The sequence below is a fragment of the Bos taurus genome, chromosome 18 (genome assembly GCF_002263795.3).
Source record: "Bos taurus isolate L1 Dominette 01449 registration number 42190680 breed Hereford chromosome 18, ARS-UCD2.0, whole genome shotgun sequence".
Classification (NCBI taxonomy): domain Eukaryota; kingdom Metazoa; phylum Chordata; class Mammalia; order Artiodactyla; family Bovidae; genus Bos; species Bos taurus.
The window spans coordinates 13885226-13908006 of NC_037345.1; the positions used below are offsets into that span (position 1 = coordinate 13885226).

Consider the following 22781-nt stretch of genomic DNA (forward strand, 5'->3'; position numbering starts at 1 on the left):
CATGCAGAGGCTGTGTCTGGGAGGTCAGGGTGGCTGGAGGCCAGTGGGCAGGGTGATGGGGTCCAGAGCAGTGGGGCTGGGGGTAGGGTGGGGTCTGCCCTGTGTGTCTCTGGGCTCTGAGCCGGGCACTGGGCAGGCCCAGGTAGTGCTGGGAGTAGCCAGGGGGTGGGGAACGGTGAGCCCACTGGATTTATGCTGAAGACAGAGTGTTGGTTGATGGGCAGGGTGCCCTCCGGGACAGAGGTCCCAGAGACCCCGGTTCTGAAACTGTGAGAGCAGGAGGCCAGTGACTGAAGGATTTTCCCAGACTTTGGGGGACTGAGTATCCAGGAAGGAAGGGCCTCGCAGGCTGGGTGTGAGCTGATGAGCTTTGGGGCCCCTGCCATGGCTTGTATGGTGTCTGTGTGGTGTGTTGGAGTAAGCAGGGGACATGTGTGGTGTGTGTGTGTGTTGTGGAACCAAATTTGGGTCTCTTGTCTGTTGATTACCCACCACCCTCCCTCACTGTCCTTAAAAACCTTTCCCTGAAAGCCATGAGGGGGCTGGGGGTCTTCTGAGCATGAGCCGCTTGGCCTCCTAGCTCAGCACCTGCGATAATGCTACCCTTTCCTTCACCACGACCCAAGTCAGTAGGTTCGCTTTGCTGCACGGGGGTAAGAGGACCTGCATTTGGTTTGGTAACAGTTTTGGCGACCCAGAGTGGGCAGAAGTTCTTGTGCGGGCGTCTTGCCTATGGCACATCAACCCTGGGGTGGTCTGAGGGGTGCTCCAGCAGGTGAGCCCTGGCAGATGGGGGATCTGGGAGGACACAGGCCCTCCCCCCAGACCCGAGACATTCATTTCCAGAGCAGAAACACAAACACAGGGAATTCCAGGTACATGATTCATGGAACAGGCGAGGCACCGAGACCCCAGCCCTGCTGTCAAGGAACCCCAAGGAGGCTGCAGGAAAGGGGACACCCCTGGCTGGGCGCCACACACCCCCACCCACCCACTAGCCTGCCCACAGGAGGAAGGACCTTCAAAGCTTCAGCGGGCCAGAGCGGCTTGAGGTTCTGGTCACACGACCTCGTCATTCACTGGCATGGGGTTTTCCTGGGGGCCACCCGTGGGGACCCCCGCCGCCTCCTCACTCGGCTTCTTGCGGGCCTCAGCCGGGGGCCGGGGTGGAGGGTTGCTGGGCGGCTGCTTGATGGTGCCCCCAATCTGCGGCCGCTCCTTGGGCTTGGGCTCAATGGGGCTCCACTGCTCCCCACGGATGGCTGCCTGCAGGACACACAGGCTGGGCGTGGGTCCTCCTGGGCCGCCCCCTTACCCAGTCCCTGCGCTCCCCTACCCCCGCCAGGGTCCAGAAAAGGACTGAGCTCAGCAAGACCTGAGGGGCTGTAGCTCAGTGAGGTTATGTGCCAGGCCTGAGGCTACATGGTCAGAACCCAGCTGTCTCACCAGCCAGGAGACACCTCAACTCGAGAGGGGGACAGTGGAACTCTGGGGCTTCTGAATGACCCCTGGAGGCCACTGCCAGGCGCACAGCCCAAGACCAGGCTTCCTCCCAGGGACTAAGGGCTGGGAGCAGGACAGGAGCCCAGGCCTAAGGGGCATGATGATGAACTGAGGCCAGCAGCTCTGGGTGGGGGTCGGGGGTGGGGTGGCAGGAACAGTGTGGGAGGCCAGGGGCCCAGGCATGTCAAGGGGGGAGACTGCAGCCCAGGGAAGTTGCCGAAATGCAGAATCCTGGGCCTGCCCCACAGCCATAGGCCAAGTGGACCTAGAAATGTATATCTCTAACTTTGTATCCCATAATAGTTGATTAAAAAAAAAAGTGACGACATATAATTTATGAAGTATAAGAATGAAAAGAGGTTCTATAATCACACCTCCTAAGTTAAAGACTAGAACACTCTATCCCAGAAGCTAAAGCTAGAAAATTAAAGGAAGATAATGCAGGGAAATACAGCAGACAGGCAGCAGGGGGAGAAAAGCACAAACCATAAAGTAGAAAAACAACTTAGATGACAAACTTGTGTTCTGCTCAGTGAAGAATCCAAGGATCCCTAACAGAGAGGAAGTATCCTCAAAAGCTAAAACCTACAAAGGGTTCACAATGAAAGCACACTCACGGTTCCTGCAAACTAACAAGAAGACAAAACCCCAACAGAAAACATGGGGGAAAGATTGGAACAAGCGGCACAGGACTCAGCTGCGATGTACGAGGTGGGCGCCTGGAGTTGGAATTAGTAGAGCAATCGAGTCAAAACTGACTCTGGGAGGCTGGAGGCTGTGTCTGGGTTGGAACCCATGCCTGTGGGCTGACAGCGGCAGGCAGCATGCGAACAGTGGGCGTTCAGCAACCTGTGCCTGGCAGGGATCCTCGTCCCTCCCCCCTCCACTGTTGTAGCTCCCCGCCCCCTCCTCCCCACCTCCCAGCCTCCCCACCCTGCTATAAAGATGGCCTTAAGGGGCCTTTTGCATAACCTGGACTCCAGGCAAACCCAGCCCCGCGTGGCTTATGGCACCACCCAGGCTCATGAGTCCCAGGGAAGTGCTCCTGGCAGCACCCTGAACTAGATAGAAAACTCAGCAATGGATCCCACTTCAAGCAGGGCTCGGCGGGCCAGCCAAGTCCCCTCTCCGAATTTTTGCCGCTTGTCTGTAAAGTGGGGTTCCCCCCTCCCCTGTCGAGGCTCTGTGGCATGGGTTACAGGAGGATGTAGGGGAGTGGCTAGCACATTAGATGGGCCACACATGGAGGCCACAGTGTCACTGTCCCCACAACGTAAGCCAGGACACGGGCTCGGCTTGCAGGACCAGCAATGAGGCTGAGGCTGACTGCAAGGATGCTACCCACCAGCAGATAGATGCCGCTTGCGATGGCCAAGCAGGCTGTCCCCAGGATGGTGGCGAGCAGGAAGCCAGCAGGTACCGCCAGCCTGGAGTAGGGGTGGAGGGCAGTCAGAAGGGACAGGGGAGACAGAGGATGGTCAGAGGGGGTCCGCAGCTCCCCCGCCCCCGGCCCGGGTCAGACAGCACAGGATCGTAGGACCCTGAATGGAGGGGAGGCCCAGTGCTACGGCTGGACTTCTAACTCCACCCCGAGCTGTTCTCTACCTGGTCTGCACCTTCCCGAGTCTTAGGACAGGGCTCTTGGCCCCTGGCCACCACCCTGGGAAGAGGTCTCGGCAGCATGGCGGTTTCTCCAACAGACTCACCGGGGGCAGCTGAGCCCGGGGCACCGATTACCCCTGAGTTAAGCTATCAGGCTGGGGTGAAGTGTTAATGGCAGATACAGGTTTGGGGAACCCCTGGCAGAGCCTGGGACATGGGTTTTTGTTTGGAACGGGTTCTGGGCTGGGAGGGGCCTGATTGACCCCAGCAGTCCTCTGCCTGTGGTGCTGGGGGGTCCCAAGTGGGTGCAGGCTCACCCGAGGTGCAAGAAGGCCCGGATGTAGTAGTTCCTGGTGAGGGGCCCAAACAGCTTCACCACTCTGGTCAGGTACTTCTGTCCACTAGGCGGGAGGGGGAGACAGGCCATGTCACCCTCCACCTGCCGCAGCCTCTCAGACCACCCGGTTCTTCGTCCCGGGGAGGGGAGCGGGTCTCAGGCTCAGTGGCAGGGCAGATCCTGAGTGGGCTAGTGCTGGAGCCTCGGAGAGACAGGAGTGACAGGCTCCTCGTAGTGACAGCTGGTGGGGGTGGGGGGGTGGTGCCCAGAGCCCGGAAGGAAACTCACCACCTCTCCATGGTGGAGCCCTTGCTCCTCTTCCCTCGAGGGTATTCCAGCAGGCAGACCAATACGCCTGCTGCTCTGAAGCGGAGGTTAAGGAACAGCCCAGATCAAGCCTGAGAGGCCCCAGGGAGTCAGCTCTTTTGATGAGAGAACAGAGAGGTGTGGCCACTGCCTGAGGTCCACAGGATTCCAACAGGGCAGCCTCCCTCCCCAATGCCTGCCTTGGCGTCTGGACGGCTTGTAACAGCTGGACTGGCCGGGACAAGAGGGGCTCGGTCCCCTGGGGAGGCCCGGCCAGCTGGGGAGGGTGACTGATAGAAGGGAATGCGGAGGGACCCCGAGCATTCTCGGGCCTCAGTGTCAGCCCTCAGGTGCCGCGGACACCTCCCTCCCTTGCCAGGGCCCAGGTCCCCAGGCTCTGTCACCTCCCTGCTCGGAGCCCCTCCTGCCTTCAAGGGGCAGCAGCCTCTCTGGCCCCAACCCCGATCTGGGTCTGCAGCAAGAGGATACATGGAGTAGGCGCCCAGGTACCACTGGGTGAACTGACCGGCCGTGGCCACGATGCCCCCGGTGATAAGGACTGTGGGCAGAGGAGAAGGAGGTTAGTAGGTGCCATACCCCATCCCTGCAGGGGCTCTGGCCACCTCCCCAGGGCTCCCTCCCCAAGGGGGGCCACCAGTCTACCACAGAGCTGCCCTGTCCGCCCCCGTGTTAGCCCAGGAAGGGGACCCAGGCGGGGGAGACCTTGGTAGATGATGGGGGTGGCTGTAGGCATGGGCGTTGGGACCCTTCCCCAAGAGCAGCATTTGAGGCAGGGAGGGGGCTGAGGAGCTGCTGAGAGGGAGGCAGGGCCTGGCTCCAGCCTGGACACACCCCCGAGGCCTGTGAGCCGCGGCACCCTGAGCGTTTGCTCAGTGCATTTAAGGACCACCAACCATTTAAGGTTGACTTTGTACCAGCTGCATGGACCCTCTCTCCCGGCCCGGGTGTGTGGACTGGTCCTGTTCGTGTGCTCTGTGTGATGCCGGGTCGGTGGGCCTGGTCTCTCTGGCCCTGTGTGCACCTGATCACAGCCCACCTGCTGTGAGCATGTGCATCGCCCCCGTTCCTCCCCAGTGATTTTCTTCTACAGTGGTAGCTTCAGCGTACCGCTCAGAGGCGTGATGCACACTCACACTTGTCACTCCGTCACGGCCACCCATCCTCAGGGTTTCAGTCACTTACCGAGGTATCACAATTACCTAAAGTGCACAGACTTTTAACACGTGTGACCCCCATCATGTGACCTCCACCCATATCAAGATTCTCCCCCACCCCAGGTTTCCTGGGGGCTCTTCTTTTGCTGACAGAAGGTTGGTCCAGGCCCTTCCTGGGGTGGTTTGCACAGAGCTTCAGCTCGCTGTTTGTCTCATCGGGTAGTTTTCCACAATTTATTTATGCATTCTCCTGCAGTACTCTTGCCTGGAAAGTCCCATGGATGGAGGAGCCTGGTAGGCTGCAGTCCATGGGGTTGCTAAGAGTCGGACACGACTGAGCGACTTCCCTTTCACTTTTCACTTTCATGCATTGGAGAAGGAAATGGCAACCCACTCCAGTGTTCTTGCCTGGAGAATCCCAGGGACGGGGGGCCTGGTGGGCTGCAGTCTCTGGGGTCGCACAGAGTCGGACACGACTGAAGCGACTTAGCAGCAACACCAGCAGCCTTTGGGACATGTCAGTTGCTTCCAGTGTTGGCCCTTTATGAATCAGCTGATGGAGTTAAATTCTTCACCCTTTAAGCAATCTGATAGTGAATTTGACACATTTTATTGACTGTGATCACAAATAACTTACTTTGTTATCTTACTTGGGTTTCCTCTTGAACAAGCTTTTCTTTCTTTCTTTTTTTTTTTTTTGAACAAGCTTTTCTTGTTGCTTCTCCTGCCTTCTACTGACTTGATCAAACTGTAATTTTAAAATTCCTCTTCCTGAACTAAATGTGGACTTTAGAAGGTTTATCTTTAATCTCACCCCAAATTAGCCACAATTATTAATTATTTACAGTCAGTGTCTTCACAGTGGCATAGCCATCTTCCCTCTGGATCCAGCTTCGCCCTCGCTGGAGCACGCCCTTCAGCACTCCTTTCTGATGACCTGAACTTCGCTGGTGGTCCCTGCAGCACAGTGGGAGAGGGCAGCCCCTGTCCCGTGTGTAGCACAGGCCTGAGTTTCCAGCAGTTTTGTCTTCCTTGTGACGTTCTTCATCCAGGCTGTGGTGGCAGATAACACAACTCCTTGGAGGGGACGATCTTTTGGTCTGTTTCTAGTTCAGGCAGCCTTTCCCGGTCTGGCCTCAGAGCCCCACGAGGTAAAAGCTCTGACCCCCCGTCCCTCCCTTCAGCCCCTGAACCCTGGCCTTCTGCTGGTGTCACGTTCATTCACACTTGCTGTGCTGGAGGAGGGAAGAGCCATTGCTCCTGTGTTCAGGCAGTGGCTCGTCCACTCAACCTGGGCATGCAATTTCCTTGGCCTGAGCCTGCGTCATTAGCAGTAGCCTCAGCTCTCAGAGGGGGCTGTGGTCTCTCGATGGGGACAGACACTTCAGATCATGGAGAATGAGGTGGGTGGCGTGGCTGTCAGGCTGGGAACTCTGGAAACACTTCTCTGAGCAGGTGGATGTGGGCAGAGAGGTGAAGTGGGGGGAGCCAGCCCTGTGGCAAACACCAGGGTGGTGGGCCCCCGAGGCCAGAGGGGTAGGGGCAGAGTGGTGGGAGATAGAGGGACCGTGATCTGATTAGATGCAATTCTCTACAACATAAAGGGCCGGTGGGCTGAGATGCTCATGGGGCCTGTAGTTGGTACTGAGTCAGGAGTTAGCAAGAGGAGGAATTTAGAGCCAGAAGGTTGTGAAGGAAGACGAGCAGTAGTCATTGCGGTGGTGATGGGGAGGGGTGGAGAGCAGAGGGAGAAGACAGCTCTGGGCAGAAGCAAGGACAGTCATGTACTGACCCACTGGGTTCTACACCATCTAGAAGCCAGAAGGGGGCTGCCCTGCCTGGCACCCCAAAGTTGCCCACCCCCCAAAATGTGACCTTAAAGTACTCCCTCCCCACACGCAGCCCAGCTTCGCAGGCTCCTTCCTTCAGTCCCCAGGTTGGTGGTGGGGGCCTCAGGGTGGGTCCCAGGTGAGATGCGGTGGCTGAGACCCTCCTCAACACTTTATCCCCGGGTCCTCTCGCCCGCCCACTCCCACTGGGGGCGGGGCCTTCCTGGGAGGGGCGGAGCCACGGGCGGCTTCCTCAAGCCTCAGGCCCCACCCTCTCCTGAGAAGTTGAGTCCAAGTGCGTACCGCAGTTGAGCACAGGGAAGCAGGGGGGACGGCCGCCTTCCTACCCAGAAGCAGGCCCTGGGAGCTGGGTGGGAGGGGTCACATGGGTCGTCCCCAGCTGCCTTGTGCAATGTCCTTCTGAGCAGACTCAGGGTTGCGCCCCGGGAGACAGAGCGGTCACCCAGTTCCATGGACCAAGCCCCTGGCCAGGAGGCAGGAGGAGCCCACCTCCGCAGCCCAGGAGCTTCCATCCGAGGGCAGGAGGGTCACTCCAGGCAAGGGTGGGTCATGCTGGGTTTTCCCAGCCCTGCTGGGCGGTGAGTTCTCCGGAAACCACGGGGGCAAGCGCTTCTTCCCCAGACTGAACTTCCTCTTTTGTGTGTGTGTGGGGGGGCGGGGGAGGAGGAGGGCAGAGGATGGGGGTGTGGGTGTGCACGGGGTGCAGGGGCAGGAGGGCCCCGAATCCCCCTCCCCAGCCCCAAGGCTCCTCTTGGCGGCTGCAGCCTGCTCCCAACAGAGGCCTCCAGCCCCCTTCCCACCGGCGCTGCAGGTCGCCCACTGGAGCCTCCGGGCCCGGAGCCCAACCCCAGGCTCCAGCCGGGTGTCTGTGGCTCCTCAGGGCCCCTGCTCCCGTCCCTTCTCCAGCCTGTCCTTCCCCCTTTACCTCTCGCAGCCTGGGGTCTCCAGGCCCCTACTTCCCCAGCCCCAGCGCCCCCCTGCACTGCCGAGGCGCTCCGCCCCCAGGCTCAGCATTCCCTCTGCAGCCCCCGCCCAAAGTGCGAGCGCTCCCCACTCACTTAGACCGGACGCCAGCGCCTGCTCGTTGGCCCACATGGCCCACTCGATCTGCCCCATGGCGGCAGATCTGCTCGAACGCGGCTCGGACTCTTCAGACCCCGCGGCCCCAGAGCTCAGCAAGCCTCCCGCCCCGCCCAAGTTCCCCAAGTTCCGGCGCCGCCCCGCCCCGCCGCTGGCTCCGCCCCAACCCGGTTCCCCAGGTGACAGGCCGGCGGCAGATGGGGTCCCTGGAGCCTTGCCCCCACTCCCTCCACGGGACCTCAGGTCTTCCTCCCCTGCAGGCCCAGCCAGCCCAGCCTCAGTGGACTCCTGGAGGGGAAGCTGGACTCCTGGAGGGGAAGCAGGGCTTCAGGCCAGCCCCTGACCTCGTGGGGAGCCTCCTGGGAGGCCGGCCGCATCCGGCCCTGCGCTAGTGCAGGTGTGGTGGCCTTGGCCCCATTGGTAACCCTGGACTAACTTGGGGGGAAGGGCGGGTGAGCATGGGAAGCTTCTGGGAAAACCCAGAATGTAGTAGTGCTGGGCCCTGTCCTTTGTCACCTCCCTCCTTGGACTCCCTTTTGGGTCAAGGTCAGAGGGCTCAGAAGCCCTCCCCCTACTTCCCCCAGCTGGGTTAGGACAGAGGAGAAGAATGGAACTCACTTGGAAGGGGGACATGGACCGAGCTTAAAGCCAAACCCGAATCATTTCCCCAGCCTGTTGGCCTTAGTGACCACGTCCACCCAGCACTGTGTGGCTGTGGCCTGTGCTGAGCATCCCACCCATGGCAGGGAGGCCCCAGCCCCGCCCCCTACAATGGCCACCCAGCTCCCTGGGTGAGGGCTGCAGAAAGCACACCAGGCCAGGTGGAGTCCTCGAACTGTCTTTACTCTGGCCTTGGCACTGCTCCCCGGTCCCGCAGACACAACACTGCACCCGCTCAGGGGCCTGGGCTCAGAGTTGGGGGAGCACCTCATGGAGCTGTCCTGAGGTCGTCCCCTGCACGGTGACCCGGCTTCCAGCTCTGAGGGGTACCCCGACATGCCATCACCTCCTGTGGCAGTGGGGTGGCCGTGAGTCCAGGGCCCTAGAGCCCTTCATGATCGATGCACCAGCAGCTCCCTGCCGGCTCAGTCCCCTAGTCTTGGATTGGGGTCCAGGTCCCCATCTCAGCAAGCACTGGGTGCAGGTCAGGGAAAGGTGAGGCACTTAGGGGGCTGCCCCTGATCACCTGGGTGGCTGCAGGCGTCATTCCATCGCCCAGTTCGGCCACAGCACATGGCCCGGCCCAGAGCAGGCAGTCACCCACAAATCCCAAAAAGCGTGGCCTGTTGACCACCACACCCAGCTCCCAGTCCCAGCGAAGCGGCCCCTTCTCCCAGCGGCGGCCGGGCCCCATCAAAGAGGTGCTCAGGCAGCTGGCTTTGGCAGACCGTCAGGACCCAGGAGATGAGCGCCAGGGTCATCCAGGACCTGAGGCCCGGGTCCCACCTGTGGGGTTAAGAAATTATTATCAGGGAGGGACAGAGTGCACCTGCCCTTCCAGGAAACGCAGGCAGGTCAGACACCCTGGTGATGCTGGGCCCAGGGCCCAATCCTCAGGCAGAGCCTCAGTCCCTCTGGGAAGACATGGAGTGGACAGCAAGTCCAGGGCGGTCGGCAGAGGCCAAGGCCTGGGGAGCATAGGTCACAGGTCTGGGAGTCAAATGGGACCCTGACTTGCTCTGGAGGGTACCCTACAGTCCAGCCCCACCCCTGCATACCACAGGCATCCATCAGTCCTTAAATATCCTTCATGAGTGACTGAGGGGAACACTAGGTGCTGTGAAACCAAGGAGCAGGGTCACAGCTACCTCACTGACCCTCCTGTGGATGCCCTGGGGCAAGCCTGCAGGGCACGTGCGGTGTGCAGCCAGGACTCACCTGGGTGGCAATGATGTATCTGATGCTGCCAGGGACGGGGTCCATGCCCAGCACAGCTTTAAGCTCATCTGAGAGCAGGACGGGCTCCACGGGCAGCCCCTTCAGAAACCTGGGGTAAGAAGGCAGGGCTGGACTGCAGTCCAAGGACGGCAGGGGTGGGACGTGTGCAGCACAGGCAGATGCAGGACTGCTGGGGGTCGTGACTGTCAGCGGGGTTGGGGCTTTGGGGCTGATGAACAAGGGTGCTCAGCCTGTTCTTAACGCCACTGGGCTGCACACCTCGAGGTGGTTAAATGGTGGGTACAGGCACACACGGAGTGAGAAAGCCAAGGCCTAGCTGTCTCTGAGGGGAGGGCTTCAGGAGACCTCCACGAGGCTATAGTACTGCCCCTCGCCCTGGCCCACCATGCTGCCATGCCCCGTGGGGACACAGCTTAAGAAACGGCCTCAGTTCAAGCTTAATCTCACAAACCACCCCCGCGGTAACCAGGGTGATGAGTCCAGAGCCCCCACATCCTCAATTGTGGGGCCCATCCTACGCAGTATGGGAGCAGTACTCAGCTCCACCTACCAGAAGCTTCACTGCCTCCTTAGGGTGACAGATAAAAAGAACCCACACACGCTTCTCACATCCCTAGTGGGTCAAGTGTCCCCACACTGAGAACAGGGCCCCTTAAACAGCTGGGAGGGAGAAATCCAGATACCTTCGTCATCACAGGGGCCGCTGGAGACAGGCACGTATGTGCCCCTGAGGCTGGGCCAAGTGGACGAGCATCCACAGCCACATGGGGACACATGTGGGGACACTGCCTGTGGTCCTCATGGCTGCTGCCTGCCACGGCCTCCTGGATGGGGGCCTGCAACTCACTTGTCTCCGTTCGACTCAGGGGGGAAGCTGTGCCTCACGGCAGCCACAAACTCAGCCACGGTGTCATCCAGAGTGAAGACCACAGCGTTGGGACCCGCATCAAAAGTGTACGCCACCTGGAACCGGGCAGTCAGATGGGCTCAAACCAGCTTCCAGGACCCAAGGGCCACCCACTCAGGATGGGGAGTGGAGTTTTTCCAACATGGTGGCTGTGCCACCAATGAGAGTGAGATGGAGACGCAGCCCCCAGCAAAGCAGGCTCCTTGAAGCCCGCCTGGGACGCCCAGCCCCACACCTGCCTTGGTCTGCCCATGGTGAGCGTTGAAGCGGTGCACCAGCTGGATGATGCGCCGGGATGTGTCACTGAGGTAGGAGATGGGCGGGAAGGTGTCCAGGCAGGTGGCGTGGAACTGGTTGCTGTCCTTCATGGTCAGCTGGCCAAAGGCCTGGAAGTTGCGCTCCCTGATGCAGCGGGTCATCTCGGCCATGCGCGGCGGCACCAGTGCCTCTGCCCGGAACTGCAAGGCAGATGGCCAGCCCGTGAGCTGCGTGGAGCCGTGGAGCCTGGTTTCCGAGCACCCCTGAGGAGCCGCCCGCCCAGCTGCCCACTGGCCTCACCTTGAGCAGGGCACTGGTCTCCACGCTGGTCTGCATGCCTGCCGTGCTGCCCATCGGCTTCCTCTCAGCGCTCACCTGCGGTGAGGGAGGGAGGCTTTCACCATGCCCGCGGCCCAGGGAGCCTGGGAAGGCCCTCTCGACCCCGGCTGGGCCCCCCACTCACCACGAGGATCAGGACTCGGAGCTCCGGCCAGTGTGACTCGGGGGCCACCTGACAGGCGACGCTGTCCTTCCCATCAGGGCGCTCACCCATCTGCCACTCCACAAAGCCACCGTACAGGCTGCGGCAGGCGCTGCCTGAGCCCCTGCGGGCCACTTCCGACAGATCGCTGTCCACCCCATAGACCCGGGCCAGGGTGTAGGCTGCAGGTGGAGGTGGGGGAGGCTCAGATAGGCTGGGGGTAGGGGAGTGGTCTGTGCTCAGTGACAGAGAAGGGGGGCACCTGGGGGATGGAGCCTCGGCCCTCAGCTCCGTGGCTGGCATTCAGCACCCATGTGCTCACAGGCTTAGCCTCCACAGAGGGCTCTCAGGGTACATGAGCTGCTGGGAGGAGGAGCCCTCTGGGGACCAGGAGGCCTGGGGCTGCTGGCAGTGCTGGGCGTAGGCCAGGACTTCTTAAGGGCATGATGCCGGGATGCGGCCCTGGGGTGTCCACAAGGCAAGCTGTCTGCCCTGGTTCACTGGTCTCAGGGCTACGTGGAGGACGTGACCCAACCACCCACCGCTGTGGTGACCGGCTTTGCCCCCAGCTTTGGGGTGGGGGGTCCTGCTAGAGACTGAGCCACATGAGGGCAGGGCAGAGCAGGGATTCCGAAGGAGCAAGATGGGCTCCTAATAGGCCGTCTGAGAGCCTGGAGCCTGGAGCCACAGCCCTGGGGTTCTGCTACGTAAGCCAAGAAATCACCCTCACTTAGTTTAAGCCAGTTTGAGGGGGATTTTGTCATGTGCCAGGTCCTCCCTTCAGAGCCCCCAGAATATCTCAGCATTCAGAGGTGCGACATGGCTGAGGCCGTGGCCTTGCATGCAGGGCAAGCACTGGGACCTGTCCTGGGGCACCCACCTAAGCAGGCATAGCCTGCAGCCGAGGAGGCCAGGCCTGCAGCCGTGGGGAAGTTGTTCTCCGAGGCCACATGAACCTTGTAGCTGAGGCTGAGAGGCAGTGGGTCTTCATGGCCGTCGCTCCTCCGCTTACGGGCCAGGCGGCGGACTGCGAGGAGGGAGATGACGCCTGGGTCAGCACAGGGGGACTGGCCTCTGCCCGAGCTCCTTACACAGACCTCCCCCTTCTCGGGAGACCCCAGGCCCAGACCTGGCCAGGCTGACAAGCATCGGCGGCCCCTGAGATGTGAGGTGGGAAGGGGCAGGTGACAGCAGCGGCTTCTGTGCGCTCAGACCCACCCAGCGCGAGGAAGCGGCACAGGGGTAGAGGCAGGCTTGTCCTAACCCCAGCATCCCCAAGGACCCTACTCACTCTCCCTCAGGCAGGCCTGGAGGCGAGGGTGCCCCATATCCTCCTCCCGGCCATTCAGCCAAATCCGGTCCTCTGTGAAGTCCCTGCTGATGGCGGCCGTCGTGGTGGTTTTCAACTGGGAAAGAAAGTTCAGGGCACCTCAGTGATGGGTACCGGCCAAGCCCCCCTCTCTGTGGGGCCTTTCCTCCCCTGGTCCCTCTTAGTCGCCGGCTCAGGGCAGTGGCTTTGCTAGAGAACAGGGACATGGAGGTGGAGGCCAAGGCAGGCCAGGCTCAAGTGGTGGGGATGCCCCGTGGGTGTCCACTACACAGGGCAGGGCCCACACGCCCATCTCCCAGCAGAGAATGCAGGGCAGGGACCTCCTAGGAGGGCTCAGCATGTACGTGCCCGTGTGCTGAGCACACCTCACAGTGGGCGATGGGACGGATGGCGTTCGTTGGCTGGAGATGTACTGCTACCATCTGTAAACAGGGGTTTTGTAAATATTTTTTCAATGTGTAGCATCAACCCATGCTCACCTGATCCTGGTGCAATGTGACGCTCAGAGAGGAATTGATGGGCAGGATCAGCTCCTCATCTCGCTTTCCCCCTGGAACAGACAGCCCGCCGCAAAGCCAGTCAGTGTCCCAGCCCAGTGTACCAGCACCCTGTTGCTCTCGCCCACCAATTCCCTGCCCCTCCCCACCACCACCGCCATCTCATAGATCCCCAAGTTGCCTGGATCTTGCTCTTTCACTGCACAATCTAAGTCCCCCTCCTGTTGTGCCCCTGCCTTCAGGAATCCCTCGTCGATTGCTCCGCACTTCACTTAGCTCCTGAGAGCAGAGCTGGAGGCCAGTCCATCCCTTTGCTTCACTGCTTCTGTTTTGTTTTTCACTCATTCAGCAAGTATTCTTGGAGTGCCTGCTGGGTGCTGAGTGCTCTGATTTAAGTCTGTTCCCTTTCCCTCCCAAACAGAAGAAGCCCCATTTACTGAAAATTTCTTAAATCTCCCTGCTTATACCCCGGGAGACACTCTGGAATTACCCCCACTTCTGCTGAGCTCTTCCACTCCTGCATATCACAGCAAATACGGAAAACCTTCCAGAAAGTCCAAAATCTCAGATCCACTGTTAGGCACAGGTGGGGACGAAAGGGTCCCCACCTTCGTCTTTGGGGTGGCGGACAGTTACAGGACATGAGGAGAACGATCCTGGTAGGTAACCCAGGAGAACCCAGAACGATCCCGCATAAACATGCCCAGTTGCTTGCTGACAAAAGTGCAAAAGCAGTTCCTTGGAGGAGGCGTGCGGCCTCTTCTGAAAATGCCGCTGGGTGACTGGACATCCATGGCCCAACACAGCCACGCCTCAGTCTCATGTCTTGAACAAAAGTACTCAAAATAGATCAGACTTCAACTTAAAATGTAAAAGCCTAAAACTTTTAGGAAAAAACATAGTAAACACTCCTCAGGATGAAGGGCTAGAATCAAGACGTCTCTGACTTGCTACCAAGGATGGAGAAGATGACACATTGGCCCTCACCACCATTTAACAACTTCAACCCTTTGAAAGGCTCTGTTAGGACGATGAAAAGAGAAGCTACACGGTGGGAGAAAATATTTGCAAACCTTGTATGTAGCAAGGATTATTATCTAAAATACAAAACAAACTCTCAAAACTCAATGGTAAAAAGCAGACAGTTCAGTTAGAATGTGGACGAAAGTCCTGAAGAGAGATTTCACCTAAGACTCACGGAGAGGAAATGAGCACACAGAACGCTGTTCAACATCACCGAGCAACAGAAGAAACAGGCTAAAGCCATAGTGTGATGTCACCATCAGAATGGCCAAAATAACATCTGGTGACAACAATGCGTGCCAGAAAGCTGGATCACCCATACCGTTATATGTGGTTGGCGGGGATGAAAAATGGTACAGCCAAATGGGAAGTTTGTTTCTTTAAAAAACCAAATATGCAACCACTCTATGGCCTAGCAAGTGTACTCCTGGGGCATTTATCCAGAAGAATGAAAACTTACATTGACACAAAAACCTGAACACAAAAGTTTACAGCAGCTTTTTCCATAATTGATCCCAACTGGAAACAGCCCAGTTGCCTTGCAAAGGCATATTGCCAAGCAAATTGTGGCCCCTCCCCCAGGGGACTCCAAGATTCACGCGGGTGACTCTCCAGAAACTAGTGAGGGAGAGGAGCCAGTCCCGGGAGCATTCTTGAGACCTGAACAAGACAGACACCGAGAGCAGGTGGAGGTGGCAGGGTGGGCGTGGCCGTGGGAATCAAGCCCCCACGGGGACCGGCGTCCTGTATGAAACACGTCCCCAGGTCTCCTGGCTGCACGTGGTGCCCAGCTCCGCGATCGCACCGCGGGAGGGTCCCCACATCTGCACGCGTACCCACAACCACGTCCACACGAGGGCCCAGCCCACCTGCCGCTGGCCGGGGACCCGGTCCACCGCCCAAACAAGCTCCTCCCAGCCTCAGTTTCCCTGTCCGCAGGGCCCCTAGATCCTGCGCCTCACGAGCCCACCACTCACAGTACTTGACGACAGCGATGTTGACGGGCGCGGTGCAAGTCACCACCACGATCGGCTTCTCTGAGGCCATGGCCGAAGAACAGAGGGACCCCAACCCACGGCAGCCGGCCTTCCAGACCCGCGCCGCAGCGGGACCGGCGATTGGTCCTCAACGCCCCACCTGCTCGCGTGTTGCCCAATCAAAGACGGATCTGGCCCATGCTCCGCCTCTCAGCCAATGAGTGGCATCGGAAGATAGGCTGGCGACCCTGAGCCCGCCCCCGCTAGCCCGAAGACGCGGTCTGACTCTGCGCAGGCGCAGGGATTGGTTCGCCTCCGCCCCCCGCCCCGCACACTCACGCGAAGTCCGCGCAGGCGCGAGCTCTGCGCAGGCGCCTGGCGGTGCCGTTCCCCAATCTGCGCGGAGGTTTCCAGGTGAAGACTCTGGGTGAATGACGCTGTCAGCGCCGTAAGACATGCGCTCCGCCTCCCGAGGTCCCTCACGCCTCGCCGCCCTGGGTTTCCCTCACCGAGCCGCCCGAAATTCCCCTCACCCGGCCGCCCTGAGATTCCGTCGCCCGAGTTTTCCTCAGCCCGGCTGCCCGGGATTCCCACAGGCTCCCCACCCCCTCACCAACCAGTTCCTGGGTGAGGGGCTGCTAAGGGAGGAACTTCTTCGGAATAGGTACTTTCCAGCCCTACCCCCGTCTTTTAAAGCTCCGTACCAGCCGGGATTCTCTTTTCAGGGTTAAAGTTCAGTCGCTCAGTCGTGTCCGACTCTCTGCGACACCATGGACTGCAGCACGCCAGGCTTCCCTTTTGAAGTGGGTTGCCACATTTATAATGACTCTTATTGGTGTAAAACGTACCATTTTAACCACTTTGAAGCTTGCAATTCTGTGGCATTAAATACCTTCACATTGTTGGGCAACCATCACCACTCTCCAACTCTAGAACTTTTTCGTTTTCCTAAGGTCAAATTCTATTCCTTACACAACAACTCCCAGTTTCCCCCTTCCGTTTGTAAGAATTTATTTTTGGCTTTAAAATGATTCGGTTTTCAGTGAAGATAGGAGCGCAGCCCGCACCCACCCCCCCACCCCCCACCCCCGCCCCAGTTCTGTTCCTACAAGTATAGCAAATAGCTTTCTTCTGATTAGGTGTTTTTTGGAGACCATCCTGAAGATCTCCATTTGCCATAACTTGTCCAACTGGTCCCCTGTTGGTTGACAATGAAGTTCTTATCAGTTTTTGGACACAAGCAGCTTTCTTGTGCAAGTGTTGAGTCCTTTTTTAGGATAAATCCCTGAAATTGGAATTGCTGGCCCTAGCAGGATGTACCTGAAGTAAAGCTGATAGCTCTTGGCAAGTTCCCTCTGGAAGTTCCATTGATCCCAGCCGCCAAAGTAAGGGATCTGGAACGTTCCCCAGCACAGCAGCTCCCCGTCAACCTGACTGGTGAAAAATGGTATCTCACTGTTTTCAGTTGTGTTTCTGATGGTTGTTACATTTTTCTTGGAATCACTGTTTTGTTTCATGCAGACCCATTAAAACTTCCTTTGAAGAGCCGTTGGTGCATTTCTCTGGACAGTGGTCACAGTGTATTCTCTGAACTATAGAAGCAAGGTCGCCTATGAATATCAGTGATTTGTACAGTGTGTGGCAGTGATGAAGCGACCTCTCACACGTTCATGATGCCATCTGTTTTGCATCAAGTACTGTGCCAGGTGTCCCACTCTGGGGGACTTCACCTGGGGGACTTCATTTTATTGTTTATAATGTAAGTATTGACTATAGAGTGAAATGTGTCACCCCACGTTCATATGTTGAAACCTAGCCCCCAGTATGATGGCGTTAGGAGGGGGCCTCTGGGAATGATGAGGTTATGGGGGTGGGGCCCTCATAACAGATCCCACAGAGTTCCTCACCCTTTCTCCAGGTGAGGGTACCATCATGATCCAGGAAGGGGCTCTCGTCAGACACCAAGCCTGCCAGCACCTTGATCTCTCATACTTCCAGTTTCCAAACTGTGAGAACTCAGAGGTGGTTGTTTAAGGCCCCAAGTCTGTGGTATTGTTTGTTACAGCGTCCTGAACAAACTAAGACAAAGACAGTATTATATGTACTTGATTTAAAGAGAGAATTACCAGACACTCTTCTATGCTTAACCCCAGGTTCGGCAGCCACTTTATTTTTTAACTTATTTTGGCTGCACTGGGTCTCCATTGCTGGGCGCGGGCTTTCTCTAGTTGCAGCGAGCAGGGGCCACTCTTGGTCGCGGTGTGCAGGCTTCTTATTTTGGTGGCTTCTCTTGTTGCGGAGCACGGATCTAGTTGCCCCATGGTGGGATCTTCCCAGACCAGGGATGGAAGGGACACTGTGTCCTCCTGCACTGGACTGCCAGGGAAGTCCAAAGGCAGCCACTTTTACATCTGTTATTTTCCTCCGTGTTACTTTTCTTTCTTAATTGATTGTTCTGGCTGCACTGGGTCTTCATTGCTGCATGTGGGCTTTCTCTAGTTGCATCTGGCGAGGGCTGCTGTCCAGTTGCGGTGCATGGGCTTCTCATTGCTGTGGCTTCTCTTGTGAAGCATGGGCCCTAGAGTGCCAGCTCAGTAGTTGTGGCACATGGGCTTAGTTGCCCCGTGGCATGTGGGATCTTCTTGGACCAGCGATTGAACACGCATCCCCTGCATTGACAAACAGATTCTCAACCACAGGGAAGCCCCTTCCTCCATGTTTCTAAACAGCCTACTTGTTTCCTTCTTTCTTTTTCTCCTTCCTTTATTATCATTTTTGATGGCATCTTTTGATTGTCACCAAGCAGAAATGAGGAATTGTTTTCTATCCCCGCCACAATCCATCCTCCCCCATACAGGTAATGTTCTCAGTGTTATGATCGTGTGAACCATGTTCACAGTTGAACATATAGGTATTAAGTGCCTGACTGTGCATTTGTGTAGTGGGGAACCTTGAACAAACAAGCCCCCTGAAAGAGGGCTGGGCATAGACCCCAGGTTGACACCATCAGCCCTTGCTCTTCCGAACAGTCAGCCTTCAAGCATGTAGAAGATAAGCTCATCACAGGGCCTCTATTTCTGGGGCTTTTTGTTAACTAGATGTGGGTTAATGCCTGTTCTGCCATAGTGGGAGTGATAAACCAAAGGACAGAAGCTTTTACAGATGGTCACGTGTTCTGATTTGCTCCATTAAAATGTATTTCATGGTGATGTGGTAGGTGCCTTGACACCTCAGGGAGTCAGCCTGAAGTGTCAAGGCTGCAGGACAAGAACAGAGCCTGGAGCATTTCTCACAGCCTTCTTCAGACTTCCTGTCTTATTTCAAAGCATTTTTTAAATGTAAAATATATAACATGAAATTTACCTTCTTAACCTTTTCCTTTAAAAAAAAAAATTTGGCTGCACTGGGTCTTAGTTGCAACATGTGGGATCTAGTTCCCTGACCAGGGATTGAACCCAAGTCCCCTGCCTTGAGAGCACAGAGTCCTACCCCTGGACCCACCAGGGAAGTCCTTAACCATTTTCAAGTGTGCAGTTCAGTGGCAGTAAGTGCACTGACATCGATGTGCAGTCATCCCCAGGTCCGTCTCCAGAACTTTTTCCTCTTCCCAAACTGAGACTCTATGCTCAGTAAACTGAGTGTGAATCTCCTCCTCCAGCCCCTGGCAGCTACTCTTCTACTCTCTGTGTCTGAATCTGTCTGCACCAGGGACCCATGTAAGTGGAATCCTGTGTCTGGCTTATTTCACTGCGTATAATGTCCTCAAGGTTCATCCATGTTGTAGCAGATGCCAGAACTTCCCTGCTTTTTAAGGCTGAGTAATATTCCATTGTATGGATGGACCACATGTTGTTTATCCAGTCATCTGTTGTGGGTATTTGTGTTGCTTCCACCCCTTGGCTGTTGGCGAGTAGCGCTGCTGTGAACGTGGGTGTCCACTGTCTCTTGTTATAGTTCCTCTTATTTGGTTCTTTGGGGTACACACCCAGAGGTAGAGTTTCTGAGTCATGCGGTAGTTCTGTGTTTAATTTTCTGAGGAACCTCCAGTTTTTTTCCACGCTGCTGCCCCATGTTACCTCCCCACCAAAGTCCCCAGCTTCCATTTCCTGTGTCCTCACTGACACTTGTTCTTTCCCTTCCTTCCTTTTTTGCGCAGACTCCCTAACGGCCGTGAGGTGTGAAGCCATGTCTCCTTGTGGTTTTGATGTGCATTCCCAGATTTCCTTTCATTTGCAGTGATTTCTCAGTGTTGCTAAGCCAGCGCGTGGTGTGGCGTTGCCCAAACATTAGTGTGAATACCAGTCACCCAGGGAGCGTGTTGAAATGCTGATTCTGAGTCAGGAGGTCTGGAAGACTGCCTATGTAGCCAGTGTCCCGGGTGTTCAGGGCAGAAGCTTGCTGGTCGAGGGCCACACCATGAGTAACAAAGAGCCCAGGACACACAGGGGCTCTGCAGTCAGACCAACCCCGTGTGTACGTAACTTTGCAAGCCACGGAGAAGTGTTTCCTACAGCAGAGCAATTCTCCCTCCAGGGACTTAATGGACAGGAGGTGACTTGAAAAGATGATGTGTAGAGTTTTCTTTATTGCCCTTTCATTTCAATTCAGTCCACCCTGGAGACGCTCAGCAGCGAGGTTTTTTTTGGAATCTGGGGGTGAAACATCACAGAGCGTGGCAGTGAGAGACAATAAGGGAAGGAGTCTTCTCTCCTGGGAGATGACTGCGGGGGCGGGGGCAATCTGACACTTACAGAAGAGGTGGCGGTGCAGAGGTGCAGGAGACTCCACCGTGCGGTAACTCGGGTGAGGCCCACAGCATGGGCTGCGGTGAGTATGTAAGAGGAGTCGGCAGTGGGAGCTGAGGTGGCCGGGGCACCAAGGAGTGACGCAGGCGGGGCGGTGTGCCAGCGAAAGGTGGGAGGGACGTTCTGGGGACGCAGGCAGAGGGGAGCGGACTGAACAGGAGCGCGCCATCCCTCCAGGAGGAAGTCCATCTCTTCCTCAGGCCAAGCTGGGAGCCAGCAGGCGGCCAAACCCTCCTGTGCACTGGTTGGGAGCACCTGTTCAGAGTGAGAAGGGCCCAGAGCCCCAGACTTCACCTCCCCACCATCTCATTTTCTTGTCCTTTTCATTATCTCCTAAACTCCTCAGGACTTAGTATCTTGGCCTTGGGGATTAAGGCCTTGAACTTGGTGATCTCTAAAGACCCAGGACTTGTACTCTGTGCCCGCACAGCAAGCAGGTCTCCATGGGTCATGACAGAGACACGGAGGCATGACACTTAGAATATTTCCTGGCCACAAAATCTTTTGATTGTTTGGTACTTCTTTTTTTAACAGAATTTTTAAAAATTTCCATTGTAACCATTTTTAAGTGTACAGTTCAGATGCTTTAGGAGCATTCACGTTGTGGTATGGCCATCACTTCCGTCTGCTTCCAGAACTCCCTCACCTTCTCAAGCTGAGACTCTCTTCCCACTAAGCCCCTCCCTACCCCCACCCCTCCTTCCCCAGCCCCCTACAGCCACCATCTACTTGCTGTCTCTGTGACTGTGACTCCTTTAGGTCCCTGTATCAGTGGAATTGTACAGCACATGCCTTTTTGTTTCTGGTTTATGTCACTGAGCATCATGTCCTTGGGACACCCCCATGTGGTGTGTGTCACGATTTCCTCCCGTTTTATTGCTAAGGAATGTCCCTTTGTACGGATGGACCATGCTTTATTCATCCACCTGTTAACCACTGTGAATAATGCTGCTGTGTCTTCTGCTTTTTTCGGACACAACCATCCTCAGCTCATGGGCTGTCCAGAAGTAGGTGGGAAGAGCTGGGTTTGGTCTCTGGGCCATGGCTCACTGACCCTGCTTGCAAACATAATCATCCCCGATCACGTTCTGTGCTCAGCTTTGGGTCTTTCTGTGAGTCCCTGGGGACATTCCCATCCAGAGGAAAGGCTCTGGGTGGAGTGGCCCAGAGCCGAGGGCTGACCATGTCTACAGGCAGCCCCCGTTGTGCGCACCGTACCGCGGGCTGCTTCCTTGCATCCCCTTTAGCCCCATGCCCGCTGTGAGCAGCCCACGGTCACCTGACTCAGAATCTTTTCAAGCTCTTCTATGGACCCATCACCCTTTTTAATTACAAAGTGTTCCTGTGAATTACGACTTCCCTGTAGCTCAAACGCTAAAGAATCTGCCTGCAATGCAGGAAACCAGGGTTGGATCCCTGGATCAGGAAAATCCTCTGGAGAAGAGAATGGCAATCCACTCCAGTGTTCTTGCCTGGAGAATTCCATGGACAGAGAAGCCTAGTGGGCTACAGTTCATGGGGCTGAAAAGAGTCAGATACGACTGAGCGACTAACACACACGCACATACACACACACACGCACACACGGACCCATCACTCCGACCTCCCTCTCCTCTTTTTCCTCTGCCTCTCTGTCTTGTTTCCCAAACTCTGGTCAGCTCTGAGTGGCTTCCTTCCGGCCTGCTTCCATCTGCAAGCCCTTCCTCCTCCCTCAGCCAGGCATGAGGGTCCCTGCCCACATGGCTTCCAGAGCTCCCCTCCCTGCACATCCTCCCAGCCCCTTAAGACCATCTCACCCCACGCCGTGGCCCCGGGTTAAAAACAGTATCTGCCGTTCTGATCTAGTGTGTTATTTCTGATTTCCAAGTAAAAGGAAATTCAAAATTGCTTACTGAAGAGCAGTGTGGTTTAGGAGCCAGGACCCTGGAGCTGGAAATCCCAGTTCTGCCACAGGCCTGCTGTGTGACTCTGGGAAAGCTGCTTCAGGCTCTCTGTGCCAGCACCCTCCCTTATAGGGGATAAAAACACGAGAGAGGTCATGTCAGTGCCGCGCCACGTGCATCTGCAGTAACTGCTGGTCACTCTTCGTCCCCAAAGGAGCTCTCAGGTAAGTCCAGTCGCTCTTCAGAAAAACTGTTAATTTGGTTAAATCAGGAGTAAGTTACACGGAGTCCGTCACTTCCAGCTCCCCCAAGCAAGAGCTCCAGACATGGCATCACGTACTGTATGCACGAGGTGGGGACGCCTGGCCAGCCGGGACCTGCAGCTGGCATCTGCCCACACTCCTGCCTTCCCGCCAGAGCCACCGACTGTGGAAACTATTCCCCTCATCCAGGGACACGTGCACCCAGCTCACCTGCTTTCAGACGCCCGCACGTGTGCTCCAGCACCCCAGCCACCCCTGTAAATAGATCTGGGGCTTGATTCCTGTGGCCTGGATAAACCAGGAGACTGCTTTGCAGGCCTCCTGGGGCTGATGATGGTATTTCATTTGTGCTAAAGAGAGCAGACCCCTCTCCAAGGCTGGGAAAAGCCCTGATATCTGGATTAAAAGGGGAGGAAAGTCTGGTTACGTCGAGATCGCCTTGTTCCGTTTATTCCCTCCTTCTCTTGATGGTTTTCAGGTGTCTGTCCAGGATCTGGTGGAGGTCAGGCATGGATATGCAGGCTGCCACTGCGCGGCAGAGGTCATGGGGGAGAGTGGCTTCATATGTGCTGCTGAGGATGTCAGGCTTGAACTCAAGGCTGCAG

General features: G+C 56.9%; 2 protein-coding genes and 1 long non-coding RNA gene across 3 annotated transcripts; 1 reads left to right on the forward strand and 2 right to left on the reverse strand.

The window, feature by feature from the left end:
- Window positions 1-956: 956 nt before the first annotated feature.
- CYBA (cytochrome b-245 alpha chain) lies at window positions 957-7923 on the reverse strand. The gene is given in 6 exon segments (NM_174034.2): window positions 957-1266; window positions 2849-2930; window positions 3423-3506; window positions 3731-3805; window positions 4238-4307; window positions 7832-7923. Coding segments are annotated over 6 exon segments (576 nt in total). The 5' UTR covers window positions 7890-7923; the 3' UTR covers window positions 957-1059.
- Window positions 7924-8675: 752 nt separating this feature from the next.
- MVD (mevalonate diphosphate decarboxylase) lies at window positions 8676-15339 on the reverse strand. The gene is made up of 10 exons (NM_001075424.1): window positions 15226-15339; window positions 13208-13278; window positions 12690-12804; window positions 12279-12425; window positions 11381-11580; window positions 11218-11292; window positions 10899-11117; window positions 10600-10715; window positions 9732-9840; window positions 8676-9299 (listed from the first exon to the last, which is right to left on the reverse strand). The coding sequence occupies exons 1-10, from the start codon at window positions 15293-15295 to the stop codon at window positions 9219-9221; spliced, it is 1203 nt and encodes a 400-aa protein (NP_001068892.1). The 5' UTR covers window positions 15296-15339; the 3' UTR covers window positions 8676-9218.
- An 87-nt stretch (window positions 15340-15426) lies between these two features.
- On the forward strand, window positions 15427-22598 carry LOC132342792 (uncharacterized). The gene is made up of 2 exons (XR_009491285.1): window positions 15427-15889; window positions 16747-22598. It is a non-coding gene; the product is annotated as an uncharacterized lncRNA (long non-coding RNA).
- Window positions 22599-22781: the final 183 nt, after the last annotated feature.

Bases quoted from the DNA above. Each gene is read 5' to 3' on its own strand.
- MVD (NM_001075424.1), bottom strand. From the start codon at position 15,295: ATGGCCTCAGAGAAGCCGATCGTGGTGGTGACTTGCACCGCGCCCGTC. The intron at 12,426-12,689 runs GTGAGTAGGGTC...CCCTCCTCGCAG, and splicing joins CCAGGCCTGCCTGAGGGAGA to TCCGCCGCCTGGCCCGTAAG. The intron at 9,841-10,599 runs GTGAGTTGCAGG...TTCTTACCCCAG, and splicing joins CCTGAGTCGAACGGAGACAA to GTTTCTGAAGGGGCTGCCCG.